At 34.9% G+C, this 20,435-nt stretch overlaps 1 protein-coding gene across 1 annotated transcript; it reads right to left on the bottom strand.

Moving 5' to 3' along the window:
* Positions 1 to 16,736: 16,736 nt before the first annotated feature.
* On the bottom strand, positions 16,737 to 19,934 carry LOC131053469 (zingipain-2). The gene is made up of 4 exons (XM_057988083.2): positions 19,462 to 19,934; positions 18,645 to 18,880; positions 17,625 to 17,759; positions 16,737 to 17,221 (listed from the first exon to the last, which is right to left on the bottom strand). Exons 1-4 carry the CDS (start codon positions 19,868 to 19,870, stop codon positions 16,952 to 16,954), a joined length of 1,050 nt encoding a protein of 349 aa, XP_057844066.2. The 5' UTR covers positions 19,871 to 19,934; the 3' UTR covers positions 16,737 to 16,951.
* Positions 19,935 to 20,435: the final 501 nt, after the last annotated feature.

The following is a 20,435-nucleotide window of genomic DNA, read 5'->3' as shown; positions in this document are numbered from 1 at the left end:
AAGATTGTTGTGAACTAGGGATGATCCTGCATCACTAAGACATAGTGACCGATCTTTGTCGAGGCCTTCAGTCATTCGCAAGCTGAGTTCATGATGTCTAGCCTTGAATCCAGACCACCATGAGTTCCAAGCATTCCATCCTTGAAAGGGGTTGGTCTACCCTCACAAATCTGAGAGACAACTTCCTTTAAGTTTATGATTTCAAGACCATGACCATAGCCAACCATCTCTTGGCACCACTGCACAATCTCCTCTTCTTCTTGATACGTGAGGATGGTTGGTGGACCTTGCTTGGATGTGGTGGTCATACCACTCAACCATTTTGATAATGTTGCAGTTGGATGCCCCACTTCCTTGATGCACCCTGTATGGACATGTCATTGTCCTCAACATCTTGGAGTGCACCATCCATGTCTGTTGCTGACCATAAATTTTGTTGTATTGTTACTTTTCTTGAAGTTGAAGGTGGACTGGGTTTGTCCACTATGGTCAGGATAGGATGCTCATTTGGATCGTCTACTACTGGGGGTATAGGGTCTGTCTAGGTCTGAACAAGAGGCAGGGCTTCTGCTTCAACATTGAAAGTGACACCCCTTTTTTGTGAACGTACCCTTGTGCGTGCTGATCTCTTTGAAGAACGAGGAGGCATCTTGGCTGCACATAACAACATGAACATGAATGTTAGCCATGGAAACAATGTTTAATAAATATAGGCCACCATGACTGATATGAATAAGTTTATATTATCCATTCAATCTTTTATGAAGATTAATATCAACTATACTCTTTTGAATCAGAATACTTTGAGATGGAACCAACTAACCATGTCATTTTGTAAATCGATGAGTTCTGATCAGTGCCAACAATGATGCTTGATATGGAATGAATGTGCAATTACAACTTGAATGACAACAAGGTGCAACAAGTCAGCGAAGCTTGAACAGTAGGACTATGGTTCCCTTTTATGAAACTCAAAATTTCAGCAATTATTTGACTGTTTTGTGTATTGGACACCTATTTCGGTATGGATTCATGGTTGAAACCTTCTAGGTCTTCTAGATGTGGGGGTGTAGCTAGACTATTTTCTTTCCAAAGAATTACTTGACTGTATAGAAGGGAAGGGGTGTGCTTGGCATACAATTAGGATGGATGTATATTTTGGTAAAAATCCATGATGAGATTTGTTCATCCACTACTGTACGAAGCAGGCGTTGTCAGGACAAGTTTTGAGAGCATTCTCATACCTGATGACCATATTTTTCTAAGAAAAATCTATTAATATAGTTGGTTTTCGATGATTGGAGGCTGTGTTTGAATAATTTTGAAAAGAAATAAGATCTTATGGGGAAGACAAGATCATCACAAGGGTATGGATAGAGAAAGAATTGGTAAACATGATGACCATGCCTAGCTAACCACTCTTGTTGTGCTCAGATTCAGGGATATGGGATGTTAACAGGCCATTCTGTGGGTGGAATAACAGAGTGTGAGGTGGGGAAAGTTTCACAGAGATAGTTCAGGATTTCATAATCAACATCGTCTAGAGATAGGGTTTCGAAAAGACCTTCACTTGTTAGAATCTCTTGGACCTTGACATATTTTTGCCTCTCATATTGATATTGTTTTACAATTTGATAGCATTGATCTGTGTTTGACATTTCCATGCTCTGTTGTATCCATGTGCATTTTCTGGAATGTATCATTGTCAATCTGCATCATGCTATATATTACAAACTTTTCATGTGACTACAAAACATTACTTTAATCTGTATATACATACATGCACATTATCATATGTATATACACGCATGTAGAGTAATTGACATGCATTTCTACATGTGCTTTGAATTCAAAGATTAGATTGGTATGGAATTGCTAAACACTTGTACATGTTTGTGAATGCAAATATTGAATTGGTCTGCAATTGCACAGTAAGTCCTATTCCATTTTATAGATTGACGAACATATATATGTATGAATAGCGATGCATACAGTCACACACACACACACACACACACACACACACACACACATATGTAAATACTCTCTCTCACACACACACACATATACTCACTGACACATATATATGCAAATATATTTCCATATATAAATGTATGCATATATATCTGATTTTATATATAATCACATATGTGTGTATATATATATATACTCATTTGTGTATATAAAAATATATGTGTATATGTATGTGTGAGTGTGTGTGTCTGTGTCTGTGTGTGCGTATATATATAAATATGTGTGTGTGTGTGTGTGTTCTTAAAGGTATTAACATATAATTGGACCGCATAGAAATGTATTCATACAATACAACCCATATATATGTGGACCCCATCTATTGATAGGAGGGAGCCAACCCAACTATATACATGTCGAAGGGTGAAAGCTGGCAGCCACCTCCTATACAATTGTGCATGTATTAATTGTACACATGGCAATTGCAAAGGGTGAAACATGGCAGCCACCTCCTATACAATTGTGCCTGTATTAATTGTATACACATGGCAATTGCAAAGGGTGAAAGGTGGCAGCCACCTCGTATACAATTGTGCATGTATTAATTGTATACGCATGTCAGTTGCGAAGGGACGCAATTATTAATTTCTCAATAAATGAAACAAGATGGAGGGAGAGAATAAATCTAGAGGCAATTATTAAAAAAACATGTAAGCCAAAGCAGTGAAGTTTCTATTTAATGTGTTGGTGGGATATAGTTTTAGTTAGTTAAAAAAGAATTCTCAGCATAAATCCAGAAGGTTTCTTCATCTGTGCACCCGACGTGTGTAGTGTTTGTAGAAGACATGGAAGCCACCTTCACCCTTTACACAACAAAACAACAGTTGGCCTTTAGGGGCAAGATCACCAATAAAATGTTGAATGTCATATTCAAGTTTGGGGATGACAAATTTCTTCGGTACTTGAAATTGTTTCTGGGCAACTGTTTCATGAACACAGATCACCGGTATCAGACGAATGTGGACATCGTGGCCATGGTGGTGGCTTGGCCTTGGCAGATTGGGAAAAGTTCAGAGAAAGTTAAATGGTAGTTGAAAGAAATTATGGATGATGAATGGCTGCTCAATCTTGATCAAATTGTCCTAACGAATGTTCCAGGGCTTGGGTTTGAAGTGCATAAGGGAGAATTAGGTCGTGGGGTTCCTACTTTTTTCCCCTTCCTTTGATGGGAAGTGGTGATGGACCACAAGGCAAGGTATGCCGAAACCACACTCGGATGGATGATATTGGAGATGCGGCTCATTGAGAGGAAGAAGGTAGATGAAGGAACATCGGGTGGTGCAAGTGAGGCAGGAGTTGAGGGAATGTTGGGAGGTGCAGGTGAGGCGGGAGGTGAGGGAACGTTGGGAGGTGTAGGTGAGGCGACAGGAGAGGTAACGTTGGGAGGTGCAGCTAAGGCAAGAGTTGCAAATGACACTGGTTATTTGTATGATGTACCAAAGGTTCCTGAGGAGTCTGATGACGATGAAGACTACGTCCCCTCTCCCAAGCAAAAGAAGCGAATGTGGGACTAAATGAATATATGTGTGTATGTGTGACACATTTTTGGTAAGCATTATATTTCTCAATGTTTTTAATTTAAAAGTAACAAAATACATAAATTTTAGTGGGAATGGTTTCTGGGAATGTCTGTCAATACTTGGGAATGCTTCATAATGTTTCGAATTAAACGTTACAGTTCGTAAAGGAGAAAATGTGAAATAACAGTGTGATGTAGAAAAATACGTATGGTAACAAGAATAATACCTGTGTGCTTTTGTTGAATTTGGTCGACTGGTGTGCGTGTTTGCCATTCTGTGTTGTTGCTTTCTATTTTTCTCTTGCACAGTATTTATTTCAAATCCAGCTCTTGCAATGAGATGAGAATTTTTGTTTAATACATGGATTGCGTGATTTCCCCCTTTTTAATGTGTTGTTTCGAATTTGAAATTTGAATTTGCATTGTTTGTCCATTGAATCTACATAATTAATTCATTTAAGCCCAATTTGATTGTTTTTGGCTGGAATTTGGTGGCCTACATGGTTTTTGTTGTCGTTGCAGGTGGGAGTTGGCGTGAAGAGACGTGGAGGAGACAGAACGGGCTATACACAGGCGACGGAGTGTTGGGTATTATACAAGGGGAAGGAGGTGTCACAACACCGACGTGGACCCAAACCAACCAAAATATGTTGTGTGAAGGGTCGCGATTGGGTCCACACATGTCGTGTTGGTAATATTAATGTTTATGTTATGCTTGTTTTATTGGTGGTTGAGGCTGCATAACAAAAACTTAGTCATGTTTAAAAGTTTTACAATGACTCTTTAATTTTGTTAGAGGGGCCCACTCTTTGGCATGGTGGCATGTGAAAGTGCCCAGGTTGACATATGTTTATTTCGTAAATGCATGTTTTAATATTTCCAAATGTTATGCAATATTTTATGTTTTTTGGTAATGGATACATGTATGGCCCGAAAGATGTTATGTTTAATGTGAATATTTATGTGATATTTTCGTTATGTTTTTGGTATGCGGTTGCACAAGTTTTGCCACGTAGGGAAGTCATGTGTGGGGCCCATGGTGCATATGTTCTATATCACCTTTTGGACCCCATGCACGTATTGGCTCCTCTCCCCTAGTAAATTATTATAAAAAAATTTAAATTATTATAAAAAATTATTTATTGTTTTTAATAATTTTCATTGAGTATATATTTGTAATGGTGGAATTTTTTATTTAATTTTGTGTTTATTTTGAAAGATTGGATTATTATATTCACATATTGACAAATAGTGCAATCTTATGTATATTAAATCTCATTTCATTTGCCTTCAATAAAATAACATTTTTTTATATGGGCTACAACTTCCTTATTATTGTTTGTGTTTATTCCAGTCCTTACCTCATGTGTGTATATTTTTTTGTTATTTTAAGCCCTTTCACCTTGTCTATGTCACCTATAGGCACCTATAAGTCCCTTTTCCTATGTTGATCATATGGCCTTGTTTAAAGTTCTTATGTATCCCATTTCATTTATTTTTTATCTCAATTACCCCATTATCAACCCATAACAAATGTTGTGCCTAGCCTCATCCTATTTATAAATGCCACCTTTTTCCATCCAAAATTTATAATAACACCTTGAGATGCCATCCCAGATCTCCTCAAGCGATTAAGCTTCTACCGAAGGATTTGACTCTGATACCAATTGTTAGCAGTTGTTAAGAAGGAACACTGAGAGGGGGGGTGAATCAGTCTTCACCAGAATAGAAAACTTAATCACAAAACATAGATTTGATAAACTGCAATAACAATAAAGATAAGCAAATTGAAAGCATAATACACAACACCAAGATTTTGATGTGGAAAACCTAGTTAAGGGAAAAACCACGGTGGGAACCTACCCATAGTAAGATGATAATTTGTAGTAGTATGTGAAACTATTACAATGGGGAATGCACATGCATTCAGGAACACTACCTAGAGCTCACACCTCAAATATAATGGCTCAGAAGGCTACAACCCTTAGGGAAGTCTCACTGACTTACAATAAGATTCAGACTACAATCTGGAAGAAATGAACTGAAGGACTAGCATCTCTAAATGCCTGATTACAGTTCCGGTTAAGCACAAATGTATGCTCCACAACACCAATCTCCACACAATACTTCACCAAAGGATGAATCTCTTGTTCGCACACACACTACTCTATGATAATGAAGACACGACATCAACACCTGAATTACATGAACATATCACCTATATATAGAATTCATCAACCTTGATAATAAGGTTGACTAAATCCTCAACCCTCAATTATAAAATTACATCACAAGATACAAAGATCAACAACCAGACCAATATAATGGTTTACATAGAATAAAATGTACCTAAATCAAATTCCCAAATGCTCAACTCCACCGAAAATCACACCAAGATCAACCGCAACATGCTACACCACTAGGAAAACTCCACAACACAAAAAATCATAATCGGTTGATAGAAACCACCAATAACTCGCACAACAATCAATGCAGATCACCAAAAAAAATAGGACACAACTAGAAAACACCAGCAAGCATGTTAAAATCATCAGAAATAGTTGCACCAACACCACTTATCAAATCTTCATATGCCAATGACTAAAAGCTCAAGAACACAACCAATCGGCAACTATCACAAAGAAAGATAACTTGTGGAGCACCAAATCATGATCCATCTAAAATAAAGATATACAAGACCATCCCAAGCAATATCCCAAAAACACAGCATAAGATCTGATCACACCAGAATATATTGGAGGATATACCAAACTCTTCATAACAATGATCAACAAAACAACAAAATCGGATCATAAGATCTTCCCAATCTGCAATCACCGGAGCAATACATAGGAATATGTTGACATCAATGATAACAACATATCCTAGCAGCAACAATGACCAACAATATCCAATAGATCTAAGGACAGTTTTTCATTTCAAAATGGTAGCATGAACTTAGCATGAAAGTGTGTTATGGATATGAAGGAAGAGGCTCCAATTTATAGAATTTTGGAATGAAAATGGCTAGTGAGGACTGGAATTTGATGAAGGAATGAGATTTAAGGAGAAGATATAAGTTGGATTGGATTAATAGCCTTGTGACAAGTGTCACAAGGTGGAGGCATTAGGAAGAACACTTGTTATGGGGAAGGTGTGATCAGACATGTGTGAGCACATCTTGGGAAGAACATGAGAATGACAAGTGAACACAAAAACCACAAAGTAAAAGTGATGCAAGAGGATGGATATGACAAATGGATGAAAGGGGAAAGTGTAGGGTGGCTCTATTGGGGAGAGTATTCTCACACATGTGTGAGCACCCATTGTTTTATTTGGTCAAAAGGAGAAAGTGGAGGTGGGAAAGTGACTTGTGCATGTGCAAGTCATTTAAGAGGGGTGTCACATGTCTTGAGTAAGTGTGAAGAATATAAAATTAGAAGAAATGTTAATGAGTGTAGGAATCAAAGAGATTAATTGATTAATTGAGAATTAATTAACTAATCAATATTAGAGGAATATTATAATATTTGGCTAAAGTTAAAATAAATAAAACATTAAAGGAATTAGTGAGATATATGATTAATTGATAAATTAATTATATAAAAGGGAGGATAATTAATTAAATATAATTTAATTAATTATTTTAGAAGAATAAGGGGCAAACATAATCAATAGGATTAATGATGTTACAAGGGACAATTAATTAAATAAAATTTAATTAATTTTAGGTGTCTACAATAACTATAAGTTTGATTATGTTACATTTGAAGCCATCATTGATAACCTCTAAAATTTTGCCACATAATCCTTGACTATACACTCTTGCCTCAATTATGGTAGCTCCTTGAAGTAGATCTCCAAATCATTCTTTTCAAACCTCTCCATAAATATTTGGTTGCTCTTTTATGCTATCGACTGTACTATTTTCTTGGGTAGTCATGTTGTGGTACCACTATTTATGGGCCACACCCTCAAGGTGAAAATTAGAAAACTTCATGGCTTCTTCTTAATACATGGAGTTCAAGGAGAGATAGGTTTCCAACTTTTGCAACCACAACTTCAATGAACAACAGGTTGATCCATCATATGTGAGTATATTTATCTTTCCTAGGTGATGTTGGATGTCCTTAGGAGGTTTCTCTTCATATCTTCTTTCTCTCTCTTTATCTACCCCTTCTTTTCATGATCTCATAATACTCAATAAAGACATGTCTTGGTGAATGGAAGAATCCATATCATTATACTCAACATGACACTTTTCCACTTCCTCTTGTGGGTATATATGTTGTTTCCCTTCCAAGAGTTCTATCTCATTTATTTCTAGAAATTTAGCTTTGAATGTCTTCAAACCTAGGTTAATTGAAGACATGGAATTATTTCCTTCCACCCTATTTGGATTAGGTTTATTAACGGTTCGTTGTTGATGCATCTCTTTTAAGATATTTACCATTGTTGTCACATGTAGTTTCCCTTAGGTTCGATTCAAATTCTCTAGCCAACTCTCTATTTTTAGTTTTGAGGACCTCTTTGAAGTGGGATTCTTCATTTTATCACCATTAACTACCTATTTTCTCTTTTCCCTTCACAAGTACTTAGTCGCTATCACTTGTTTGCATGAACTTGCATCACTAAACACTCATAGGTTGGCAAAAAATATTTTGTAGTACCACTCTAATATCCATTTTTTAATTTTTTTTTTAAATAATCAATTTGAAAAATAACCAATAATATTCACCAATTTACATAGACAATCTTTGCCAGCTAAATTTTACTCAGCAACATACATAAACTTGCACAATTAAATCACATTACTTAAATTTAAAATCAATCCAGTTTCTACAATCAATGGCATTGTTTGAAAGTCATTTCAATAGCAACGCATCACACTAACAAAAAATTCATAAACTAATTCACTATACTTTCCTGCACAAAATCCTTGAAGCTCCAATGAAATCCATGAGTGAGAATGCTCTCCAATAATCGAAGGGTATTTTTTCTTTGATTACAATCTCCTATGGCTTTTCGTCCATAGAAGATGACTTGACACAAGAACCCAATAAATACAATAACCTAACTTGGATATTTACAATTGAAAAGTCTACCTAGTTTTATATGCTATCTACACACATATCAGACTAGTTGACAAAGACCAAAATTGGTGCCAAGGCTCCAAATTCAAACTTTGCATGCTACAATTTAACTCAGCCTTACATGCTTTATATCATCTCCAATTAGATGTTCATAGTCTCTCTTCTCTCTTGACTTAGCATATGTTAGACCAAATCCCTAAACCCAGTGAAAATTTTAGTGGCTAATATTCTCCAATTGGCTATTTTTTAAAATTTGGGAATCAAAATTTGGCTAATAAGTTCAACTTCTAAGGTGACCCGAATCACCACATTTTTACAAATTTTTATTTTAGTGTCATTTAAATCGCCAGAGAATTTATTTTATTAATTTTTTCAACTCAAAGATTAGCCACATTATTCGATACATGATTGGATCTAATTCACCAACTTTTTATAATTTATTGTAGAAATATAAATTAATTCGCTAATAATATATCATAATTATTAGTTATTTTAGGGTTATATCAACAATCTTTAGTTGCCACCATTGATTTAAAATATAATCTAATGACCTTCATTGTATTCCAAGAGGTAAATTTTACCTACAAGTTGTAATACTTTTGGGGGTTGAAGTTGCTTTTGAATTGTTGACCTCAATGAAAATCAATGGTCTAAAAGCAATTTTTGGTACATTTTATCTCACAAAATACAAAGAGGGTTATTAGATTATTTTAAATTAATGGTAGAAACTAAATAAAGTAGAGCCTACCACTTAAACTGATTAATGATTTCTACCTTCAGGCCTTTACTTTCATATAAAAAAATATTTTTTAAATGAAAATATTTGCAATAGTAATTAATGCATACTCTTGTTATTTTCCAATATTCACCAATATTTTCTACCCAAAAAAAATGATATAAAAAAATTAGCCAATAAAATTAATATTTAAAAAAAAAAAGGAAATATTAGCCAATAAAAATTATTATTTTCTTTTTAAAAATTAAATATTTGCCAAGATTTTATAATTTTTTAAGAGGGGGTTTCTTAAAGTTTTCACTGCCTAAACCTAATCTTGATGTGTTGTTGAATTGGCTCCCTCCTTTTACTCTAGTATGGGTTCAAAAGTTTCCTAAGACCTCAACCCTTGATAGTCTTCTAGCAATCATTAAGTCTTAGACTCAATCCTCGATCTCTTTGATGAATCCCTGGTGTGACCTCAATGGCAATCCTTGTTGGGATCCAAGAACACTAAGAGGGCTGGGGGGGGGGGGGGGGGGGGGGTGGTGAATCAGTGTTCTGCCATACTGATGAATTCTAACCTTATTAACATAATAACTCAACAATCAGTAAACATAAAAGCATATAACAATAAGTAACAATGCAACCACAAAGATGAACACCATAACACCACATATTTCTATGTGGAAAATCTCAATGAGGAAAACCCATGATGGGATTAGAGACCCACAATATCTATCCACTGATCAGATGAATAAATATTACAATAAGGGGCCTGCACATGCAAGAAGGCCAATAGCCTAGAGCACACTGCTCATCACAAAAGTAGTCTCACTGACTACATAAAATATCAGACTACAATCTGGAATGAAGATTGTACTGTAAGAATAACATCTCTTATGCCTAAATACACTTCTGGTTAAGCTCAATAATAGAGGTCTTAAACCTCTTACACAAACCCAATTTGATCAACTATGATTGACCAAAACCTCTGCATATGATTACAACTTTATTCGCACACTAGATAATCCCATAACCTACATACCATGATCTACAAAGAGATCATACATCATATATATACCAACCCAGGGCCTAAACAATTTGGCTCGGCCACCTAAAAGATAATACAATAAATCCATTACATAATCCCGCAAACCAATGATAAACCAAGTTAGCCTAAGACCGAAACAACATAATCCAATCAATAAATCCGAATGGTAACGCATCAGGAGCATCAACCAACATGTTACGTAAACCGATCCATAACCTAACAGAATAACATAGAATGGAATAGGTCTGGTGCTAACTGCAACACCATCGATCAACTGGAATATGAATATGATAACCATCAACATCCTAATAACCTTCTAGAAGCCACACCAACACCACTTATCGGATTCATCAAAAGATCTTCAACAAAGCTCTGTCGGTAAAACCCTTACCGGTAACCAAAAGGCTTACTAGAACAAATGACAGCTTCTGGATCATCAAATCCTGAACCAATTGAATGTGATACGCATCAGGAACACAAGAATAACCAATCTAAACCAATTCCACAAGCCAAAACATACCGGAGAAGATCTATAGATCAACATCATAATCCAACCACTCTATCGGAACCCGATAGACAACAAAATAGCTAGTGTTGACATCAATGACAAACATCAATGCAACACATAATCAATTCCTCCAAATTGCCAACAATCTCCTCCTTTGGCATTGATGACAATACTAGATCTGAAAAACATCCAAGTGCCAAGAAATGCCAAACAAGTCTCCCCAAAGGAAGACATCCAACAATCTCCCCAAGATGATATGGCAATGAAGTTCTGAACCAACAGACCAAACTCCCCCTGTGAATGATATCCATGTTAAGCTCTATTTTTCACATAAATATCTCTCCCCCTTTGACATCAATTCCATAAATCTAACATAAACATCAAAGAAAAATCATAAATCCTCTGAACCACACAGCTGACTACTCCCCCTGAGTAGTAGCACCAACACATCAATTCGGAATGAATGATAGTTCTGATAAATGCATACTGGATTGATGCCAATCAACATCACTCAAGTCTCTATTGGAGGGGTGGAGACCCCCAATTTGTCTCTGAAGTACTCAAATGATTCCTTAGGCAAAGGTTTAGTGAAGATATATGCAATCTTCTTTTTAGTGTTCACATAAACCATTCTGACTTCATTTGATTCCACCTTCTCCTTTAAAAAAATATACTTGATAGAAATGTGCTTAGTCTTAGAATGAAATACCAGTTTCTTTGATATGTCAATGGCAGTAGAGGTATCACAGTGAATAACTACTGGTTCATTACAATCTAACCTTATATCCTTCAACATTTTCTTCATCCAAAGAACTTGTGTATAGTTAGTAGCAGTAGCAACATGCTCAGCTTCAGCAGTAGATAAAGAAATACATGACTGTTTCTTGCTAATCCATGAAACAAGTTTCTTTCCAAGAAAGAAAACTCCACTAGATGTGCTCTTTCGGTCATCAACATCTCCAGCCCAATCTACATTTGAATATGCTCACAATGTAAATTCATCATAAGCCATAAATCATGCCTGAAAATCCTAGAAAATATCTAAAAATCCTAGCTACCAGAGTAAGGATTCAACATAATCAATTCCTTCCTTCTGAGAATATCCTTTGTAAACCAATAAAACCTAGTTCCAATAACATCCAAGTCAATGTGTTGTCCTTTTCTAGCTAATCCAATTCATCTTCCATGGCTTACATCCAACATTCATCCTTACATATTTTATCTACTAATGCAGGTTCAATTAAAGAAATTAAGCATACCTCATCAGCTGCCGAGCTTCTTCTTGTCCAATTATTTGATCTTCAGAATGATTCAATCTTACATACCTAGGACTCTTCTGACTTTTTGTTTCTCTGCTCTGATCTTCAATTACTATTGAATTTTTTGATACTATTGGGGTAACTGGTTCAACATTATGTTTTGGTACAGGTGTTATCGATTCAGTTATAACCATTTCCACTTCCAGTTCTCTCTCATAAGTTTTGATTTGATCTCTGTACTGCTCATCCACCTTGACATTAGCGCTCTCCATAATTCTTTGCAATCTTTTGTTATTACATCTATATGCTTTTCTTTCATTTGAATAACCAAGAAATATTCCTTCATCACATCTAGGATCAAACTTCCAATTCACTACCAAAGGTTCTGAAGTATTTAACTGTAGATGTATGACCAAATCATAACTCATAAATTGACTTACTGGTAAACCAAACCATATCCAAGATCCAACAAATCTTCATCGGTTAACCTTCAAATTGACTTATCCAAAGTTTGAAACAGGCTTTCACACCACTACCAAGGGAAATGCAAGATCTGTCATCAATTTGTCTCCCCCAAGGCGAATTCCTTAGTTATCGGATGAGTTTCCTTTAGGTACAGGAACATTCTGCTTTGTCGGTTGAGTAGCCAGGGTATATGCTTCAGTCCCATTTGATTCTACTGATTGATCCTCAGACTTCATAACCCACTTCTTCTCATGCTCCTTCTGAATATCATGAACCTTTTGCTTTCCCTTCTCATTAGATTTATCACTTCCCGTCGGTAGGTTCTTTCTTCTATAAAATTTAGCAATATGTTGTACTTTGTTGCATGCATAACAAGTGATGTTGTTCTTTTGAATTGCCTTACTGTAACCTTGACCATTCCTCAACCTACATTTATTAGCCACATGTCAAAACTTTCCACATGCATGACATTTCACAATCATTCTACAATCTTCTGTCCTATGACCATACTTTTTACAATCTGAACACTGGCCGAGAACTAATTATTATTATGATTTTCTCTATTTCTGCATTGACTCTCTCTATGACCAAACTTATTGTAAACAAAGCATCTACCATTAAATTTATGTGTATTGGGTTGCCTTACCGGTGATTTCTTATTACAGTTGACCTTCTGACCAGATGTGTCATCCTAATTTGTAGTACTAGAGTTTTCTCCATGCTCAAATCCAAGACCTCTAGTGTCTCCAGTGTCTCTTTGATCCTTCAGTAACTCATCAAGCTTAGCAGAACTAACCTTGAACTTGTCTTTGTATTCAGTTGCAACATCCAAATCACCTCTTAGGACTGTCACCATTCTTTCCAACTCTTCCTTATTGTACTATGATTGCACCAATTTAGTTCTCAATATATCATTCTCATGCGCCAACCTAATGCATTCCTCAAATATGTCTTTCATAGAAATAGCAATATTTTCTACATTCTTCTTCCGGTCTTCAATCTCCTTGGACATCCTCATAGTTAGGGCTTGCATTTCAGTCTTCATGACACCATTCTCCTAACTCAGCTTCTGACAGAAATCCTTTAAAGCATTCTTCTCTCCATCATCCTATTTTTGTAATCGATCACAAAGTTCCTTCCTTTTAGCTTGTACAGATGACAACCTCTCTTGCAGAGTAAAAATGAATTCCTTCGCAAATCTCAATTCATCTTGCAACTTCATGTTCCTTAACCTTTTAGTATCATAGTCTTCAAGTGCTACTTGAAGTTCCTTTCTCAAACTTATCTCCATAGATTCCAGGTACAGGATCTTCCTCAAGTTGTTAGACTTACTTCGAGGCACCAAGCTCTAATACCATTTGTTGGGATCCAAGAACACTGAGAGGGGGGGTGAATCAGTGTTCTGTCGTAATGGTGAATTTTAACCTTATTAACACAATTCAACAACTGGTAAACATAAAAGCATATAACAATAAGTAACAATGCAACCACAAAGATGAACACCATAACACCACATATTTATATGTGGAAAACCTTAATGAGGAAAAACCATGGTGGGATTGGAGACCCACAATATCTATCCATTGATCAAATGAATAAATATTACAATAAGGGGCCCGCACATGTAGGAAGGCCAACAACCTAGAGCACATTGCTCATCACAAAAGGAGTCTCACTGACTACAAAAAAACATCGTACTACAATCCGGAATGAAGATTGAACTGTAAGAATAACATCTCCTATGCCTAAGTACAGTTATGGTTAAGCTCAATACCAGAGGCCTTAAACCTCTCACACAAACCCAATTCGATCACCTATGATCGACCAAAACCTCTGCATATGATTACGACTTTATTCGCACACTAGATAATCCCATAGCCTACATACCACGATCTACAAAGAGATCTTACATCATATATATACCAACCCAAGACCTAAACAATTAGGTTGGCCACCTAAAAGATAATACAATAAATCCATTACATAATCCCACAAACCAATAATAAACCAAGTTGGCGTAAGATCGAAAAAACATAATCTAATCAATAGATCCAACTGGTAACGTATTGTGAACATCAACCAACACGCTACATAAACCGGTCCATAACCTAATAGAATAACATAGAATAGAATAGGTCTGGTGCTAACTGCAACACTATCGATTAACTGGAATACGAACATGATAACCATCAGCATCCTGATAACCTTCTAGAAGCCGCACCAACACCACTTATTGGATTCATCAAAAGATCTTCAACAAAGCTCTGCTGGTAGAACCCTTACTGGTAACCAAAAGGCTTACTAGAACAAATGACAACTTTCAGATCATCAAATCCTGAACCAAGTGAATGTGATACGCATCAGGAACACTTGAATAACCAATCCAAACGAATTCCAAAAGCCGAAACATATCGAAGAAGATCTCTAGGTCAACATCATAATCCAACCACTCTACCAGAACTCAGTAGACAACAAAACAACTAGTGTTGACATTAATGACAAACATCAATGCAACACATAATCAATTCCTCCAAATTGCCAACAATCCCAACCTTTGATCATTGATGTCTTCTTAACATGGGCCAGGTGGTAGCCTTAACCCCCAATCTTTGGAAAGAGATATGACATCCCATTTGTGTTATGATATCAAAATTAAATATTTCTTATAACTACTTATAATACACTAACACATTTTGCTTGGAACACAATTTAAATAATAAATATAATAAAATGTAGGAAAATGCTAGATAATTAAAATAATAAATATAAGAATTTGGCATGCTTGAGACACCTTAATTCCTAACATTAACTCCCCTCTAGATGATGCTCAGTAGGATATAAACTAATGAGGGTTGATACCACCCTTTTTGATGGTCAAGACTTGACCAACTATATTGAATTTAATCCTTGAAATCATGTTTTGCCACTTGTTTGGTTTATTGTTCTTGTTACTTTATTCTTTACTCTATATATGGTTAATTTACATTAAAAAATTTATTTAAATGATAATTTTGGAGGCCTTTTTATTGCTTATACTTTGGGGTATGATTCAACTGCACCTGCTCTTTTTTGTATTGTGAAAAATATGTCTAAATTAAAAAATTATTATAGAGTTATATTCATGAAAAAATCCATTGAATCAAATACATTTCTTCACCCAATTAAATTTAAATTACATGTAAGGACCACCTATGTGATATCATCAAATATATTTTAAGTAATTATTGCAACATGATGTATTTTTAGACGACTTCTTACAAAAGATTTTCACATCAATTAACTTCTAATTGATATCATAACTACTAAGCATTATGTGAACTTCATCACTTGTTGTAAATTCTAAAAATTATTCAACCATAGTATTCCCATCAAATCATTCAATGTTGCACTACTATAATTCCACAAGATTGCACTTAGACATTGTTGTACTACAAATGCTCCATTAACTTTTTCCTAATCAACTATTCACATTGTTTAATTGCTCAATCAAGTAACCAAGCTACAAGCCACCACATTATATATTTACACATTCCTAGACTATTGTTAAACAAGAAGACCCATCAATCATACACATGCTTATCCCAATGTTGATACTATCTCAAAAACTAAGAGAATATTTTGTTAGGTATATGAATATTTTCCATTTTTTAATTGCCATTTTTATTTTTTTTATTTTAGTTTTTTTTGTCTATATTTTAGAGCACTCACGTTCACTCGTGTTCATTTTTTACATGATTCATCAATGTACAAAACTACTTTCAATGTACTTATTTACATCCTCACATGCTCTAGATGAAGTAGGAGTTCATTATTATCTTTGACTAAATCTTTTATTTGAAATAGTTTTCTCAACTAAAAATATTATTTGTAGTCTTTGTTTTATATTTGTTGTATCATTATTTCGAATCATATATGCACTATTTCTATTATACACAATTTTCAGACTTATTTTTTTTACATAACCTACCAAACACATATTATTCTTATTTATTTATTCATTAGATACATATTTAAAACAAATATTCATATATCCACTATCTAAAGGTACACAAGAATTAGTTTATACAACCAGATTTGACATGTACAAAAGAATTACAAAACCATACGTTATTTAACATTAATTTCTATTCAGTACATACAACTCGTACCAATACCAACTTAACCCAAATCAGCTGCTATTCAGCTTGATTCATTCTTTATATAAAACCTAAACAATACTTTCCGAATAGATATATATTATTAGATGAGATGATATGAATATAAGTTTGAAAAACCCATTTCAGAATGATGGAGCTGCTCACTGAATTTCAGAAACTGGCAATAATCTTTCTGGCAACATAACCAATTATCTTCTTAACGGCGGTCTCAGGATTCTTAGTTGGATAAGATGCTCGCATAGCAATCCCACATTTTCCATAGGAACTGTTAATATTTCTTTCCATCCTAATGTATCCTCCCTCTCCCCAGCCTGTTCCCCATGAATTTTTGGCAATCCAGTAGTCCTTACCATCAGACCCATAACCCACCAATGTCACACCATGATCCAATTCAGTTCCACAGTTCCCTGTGAATACACCCTGTTTTCCCAACATGTTGGAAAATAATTATTGTAAGAGAAAAATCAGTTAATAAATGATATTAGATTTTTACAATCTATTATGCTGAGAATTTGCTATTTTTGGTTTTGATTGTTTGAGAATTTTTGCATCGACGTTTTGGATCACACTCTGTGATCCATCATTAGAATGAAAGAGACTTCTTTCATCTGAAACGTTCATGGGGAGTGTGATGTGATCTGAAACGTTCACTAGGAGTGTGATCCGAAACGTTCATCGGAATGAAAGAGACTTCTTTCATCTTGATGATAGATCAAGAGACGTGATCTGAACTATTGATGGAAAAACTCTCACACAATAGAAAAACAGAAACAACAAAGTAGCTATATTCTTATACAGAATATATATAAGTTAAAGGGCTTACTGATTCATAGAACTCGAAACCAGTAGAGTCAACAGTCACACTGATGGGTTGATGAGCAACAGCCTTCTGTAATGACATCTCATCATTGGAGGGTACATCTTCATATCCATTAATTGTAGCCGCATGGAAATTTTTCTACAAAACATAGTCATTTAAAATGAGATTTGTTTGTCTTTTCTAGATGTTCAAAAGATAAAGTTCTTTCTTGAAGGGAAGCAGCTATGCAGCCATATAAATCATTAGGAATATAAAAATAAAATAAGAATGTACTTCTTATGTGCTTGACGATTTATATGGTTGCATAGCCAGTTCTCTCTTCAAACAAATCTATCAACTGAGATGATTTAAAGCAGTATTTCATAAGACTTTTATAGCAATGTCTAAGTTCAAAATTATATGAAAATGTTGAACCTATAAGTCAGTGAGATTCAATATTTGAACTTGTTAAATTCCATAAAACTAAATAATTCATGCAAATAATGCTAGGGTTGTAAAGATTTCATGATAAGATGTTTCAAATTCTTTCATTAAAAATATAAAATATGGTCAACTTCAATATGGAAAAAAAACAAAGCACGGCCCATAGTTGAATGGAGTTAATTAAATTAATGCATATTATTGATCTCAGGTCAGACTGGATGATTGGGTCCTTGAATAACAAGGTCAATGCTGGCAGATTTGAATCTTGATTTAAATACAATATCTAGTGATTTGACTTAAACATCACACTGTAAGTTTTTACTTATTTAAACTATTTATGTGAAATTACATAAATAAATGAATCCTACAAGAAAAACTAATGTAATTTGAGACGAGTCATTTAAATAAATCAAACTTAAAGTGTGTTGATCCAGATAAAAAGACATTTGACCCAAAGATTATAGGATCAGTATTAATGACTGTTGATTCTTCCTTTCAGAAACCAAAACAAAACAAAACCAGTACTTTGACTATAATTTACCACCTGCAACATTAAAAAACCAATACATTAAAATATGTCTAGATTAGATATAAGCATACTCGTTTTGTGTCGCACAGGCCATCAGCTGCCCGGTAAGGGTAATCAGTATCACTGTCTATTCCACCATTGTCAATGATAAATTGAAATGCATCATCCATCAGACCTCCATTACACCCCTGGTTTGAAGCAGTGTCACAATCCACAAGCTCTTGCTCTGACAGAGATACTAGCCGCTTGGTTACAATCTCATTAATTCCTTCCACTGCTGCAATTGCAGAAAAAGCCCAGCAACCTCCTGTAAACAGCCAATAGTAATTAAAATGTTATGTTTTAATTCAATCGTATAAGATTCTTTTTTAATCATAAGAAAAATTTAACTTAAATAGCATATTCTAAACTTTAATTTGTTTAAATCATTCTTATGAATCATAATGATATGTGGGTCTTCTTGAAGAAGCTAATGTATTTTCAATGAGTCACTTATACAAATCAAAACTTAAAACACGTTACTTAAGCTTCACTGATTCACCCACACTCTATGCGATCCAAAAATATTAATGCAAAACAAATCTTGAATTATTAAATTTTTGAATAAAAAAACTCAAGATTTGTTTCAATTATTAAATGGGTCCTACTGAAAAAGCTAATGTAATTTCAAATAAGTCATCTAAACAAATCTTGAACACACTCTATATAATCTGAGATTCTGAAACATTAATGCTAAACAAATCTTACATACGAAAAAGAAAACATAGAAAGTACATTGTCATCAACTTTCATATTGGAAAGTTGATTTCCAATGCATACTCTAAAATCTGAGAGACCCCAAATACAAAAATCCCATTATTAATCAAGATTGAAAGCAAATAATGGTACCACAAGAGCCCTGGTCCTTAACACCAGTGACAGCACCATTTTTTCTCCAGTCCACAGCTGTAGGCAAGCGGTCTCCATGGGCATACTGATAACGAAGAGAGGGAGAGCTTGTGGATCGAAACATGGTACCCAAGTAGATGTTTTTGAATTCATCATGGGTGAGATCTGCAAACTTATTGAGCCCCATCTTATATGATTCATTCTTCTGGTTGTGTGCCTCTATATAAGCAAGGTTATTCTTGAATATGTGGAAGCGTGCTTCTTTCTCAAGCAGGCCATTGTAAACCTTGCCATGCTCAAGCATCCATTGCTCATAAAGGCGGCGGAGCTGCTCCTCCTCTCCCATGCACCACCCAATGCAGAGCAGAGCAAACAGAGTGCACAAAAGTGTGGCTTTCTCCATCTTCATTATTGAACTGAATTAAACCTTTCCTCTCTGGAAATCAAAGGTGCTAGAATGGTTCACAAGGTGGGATGTTTTTCTCTATTTATAGATGGTTTCGGTGGAATCATTTAAATGTAGGTACATTCTCTAATAGTTTCCTTTGGTGGTGGATCATAATAATTTACAGTTTTCATTTGTTATAATGGTTTTTTATGATAGCAGAATTCAATAATTTATCGTTTTGATTAATGTTATGTTTTTATTTTGTCTTGGATTGAATGGAATTGGGAATGTTTTTCTTCACTCATTTGGTGACTATACAATGACTGTTTTCCATAATCATTGAGATGGGGTCCTTATTTGGATCACATTTTAGCTTGCTTTATTCTAAGCTTTTTCAAACTCTAGTGAGAAACAAAGAGTAAAATGTTGTAAGTGTTGGTCATGACCTTATCTTTATCTTAATTATTGTAGGGGATCATAATGATCATGACCTTATCTTTATCTTTATTATGGTAGAGGATCTAGTAGGGGAACATAATAACTGTATGGGTTGGTCAAGACTTGTCTTTATCTTTAGTAGGGGAAC

Source organism: Cryptomeria japonica, chromosome 4 (assembly GCF_030272615.1).
Source record: "Cryptomeria japonica chromosome 4, Sugi_1.0, whole genome shotgun sequence".
In the NCBI taxonomy this organism is placed as follows: Eukaryota; Viridiplantae; Streptophyta; class Pinopsida; order Cupressales; family Cupressaceae; genus Cryptomeria; species Cryptomeria japonica.
Note: the sequence above shows the minus strand (reverse complement) of the source record. Positions and strands in the feature narration are given on the sequence as shown.

Coding starts and splice junctions, on each gene's coding strand:
- LOC131053469 (XM_057988083.2), bottom strand. CDS start 19,870: ATGAAGATGGAGAAAGCCACACTTTTGTGCACTCTGTTTGCTCTGCTC. Junction 17,760..18,644: donor GCCTGTGCGACACAAAACGA/GTATGCTTATAT, acceptor TATGTTTTGTAG/AAAAATTTCCATGCGGCTAC. Junction 17,222..17,624: donor GTTTCGAGTTCTATGAATCA/GTAAGCCCTTTA, acceptor TTGGGAAAACAG/GGTGTATTCACAGGGAACTG.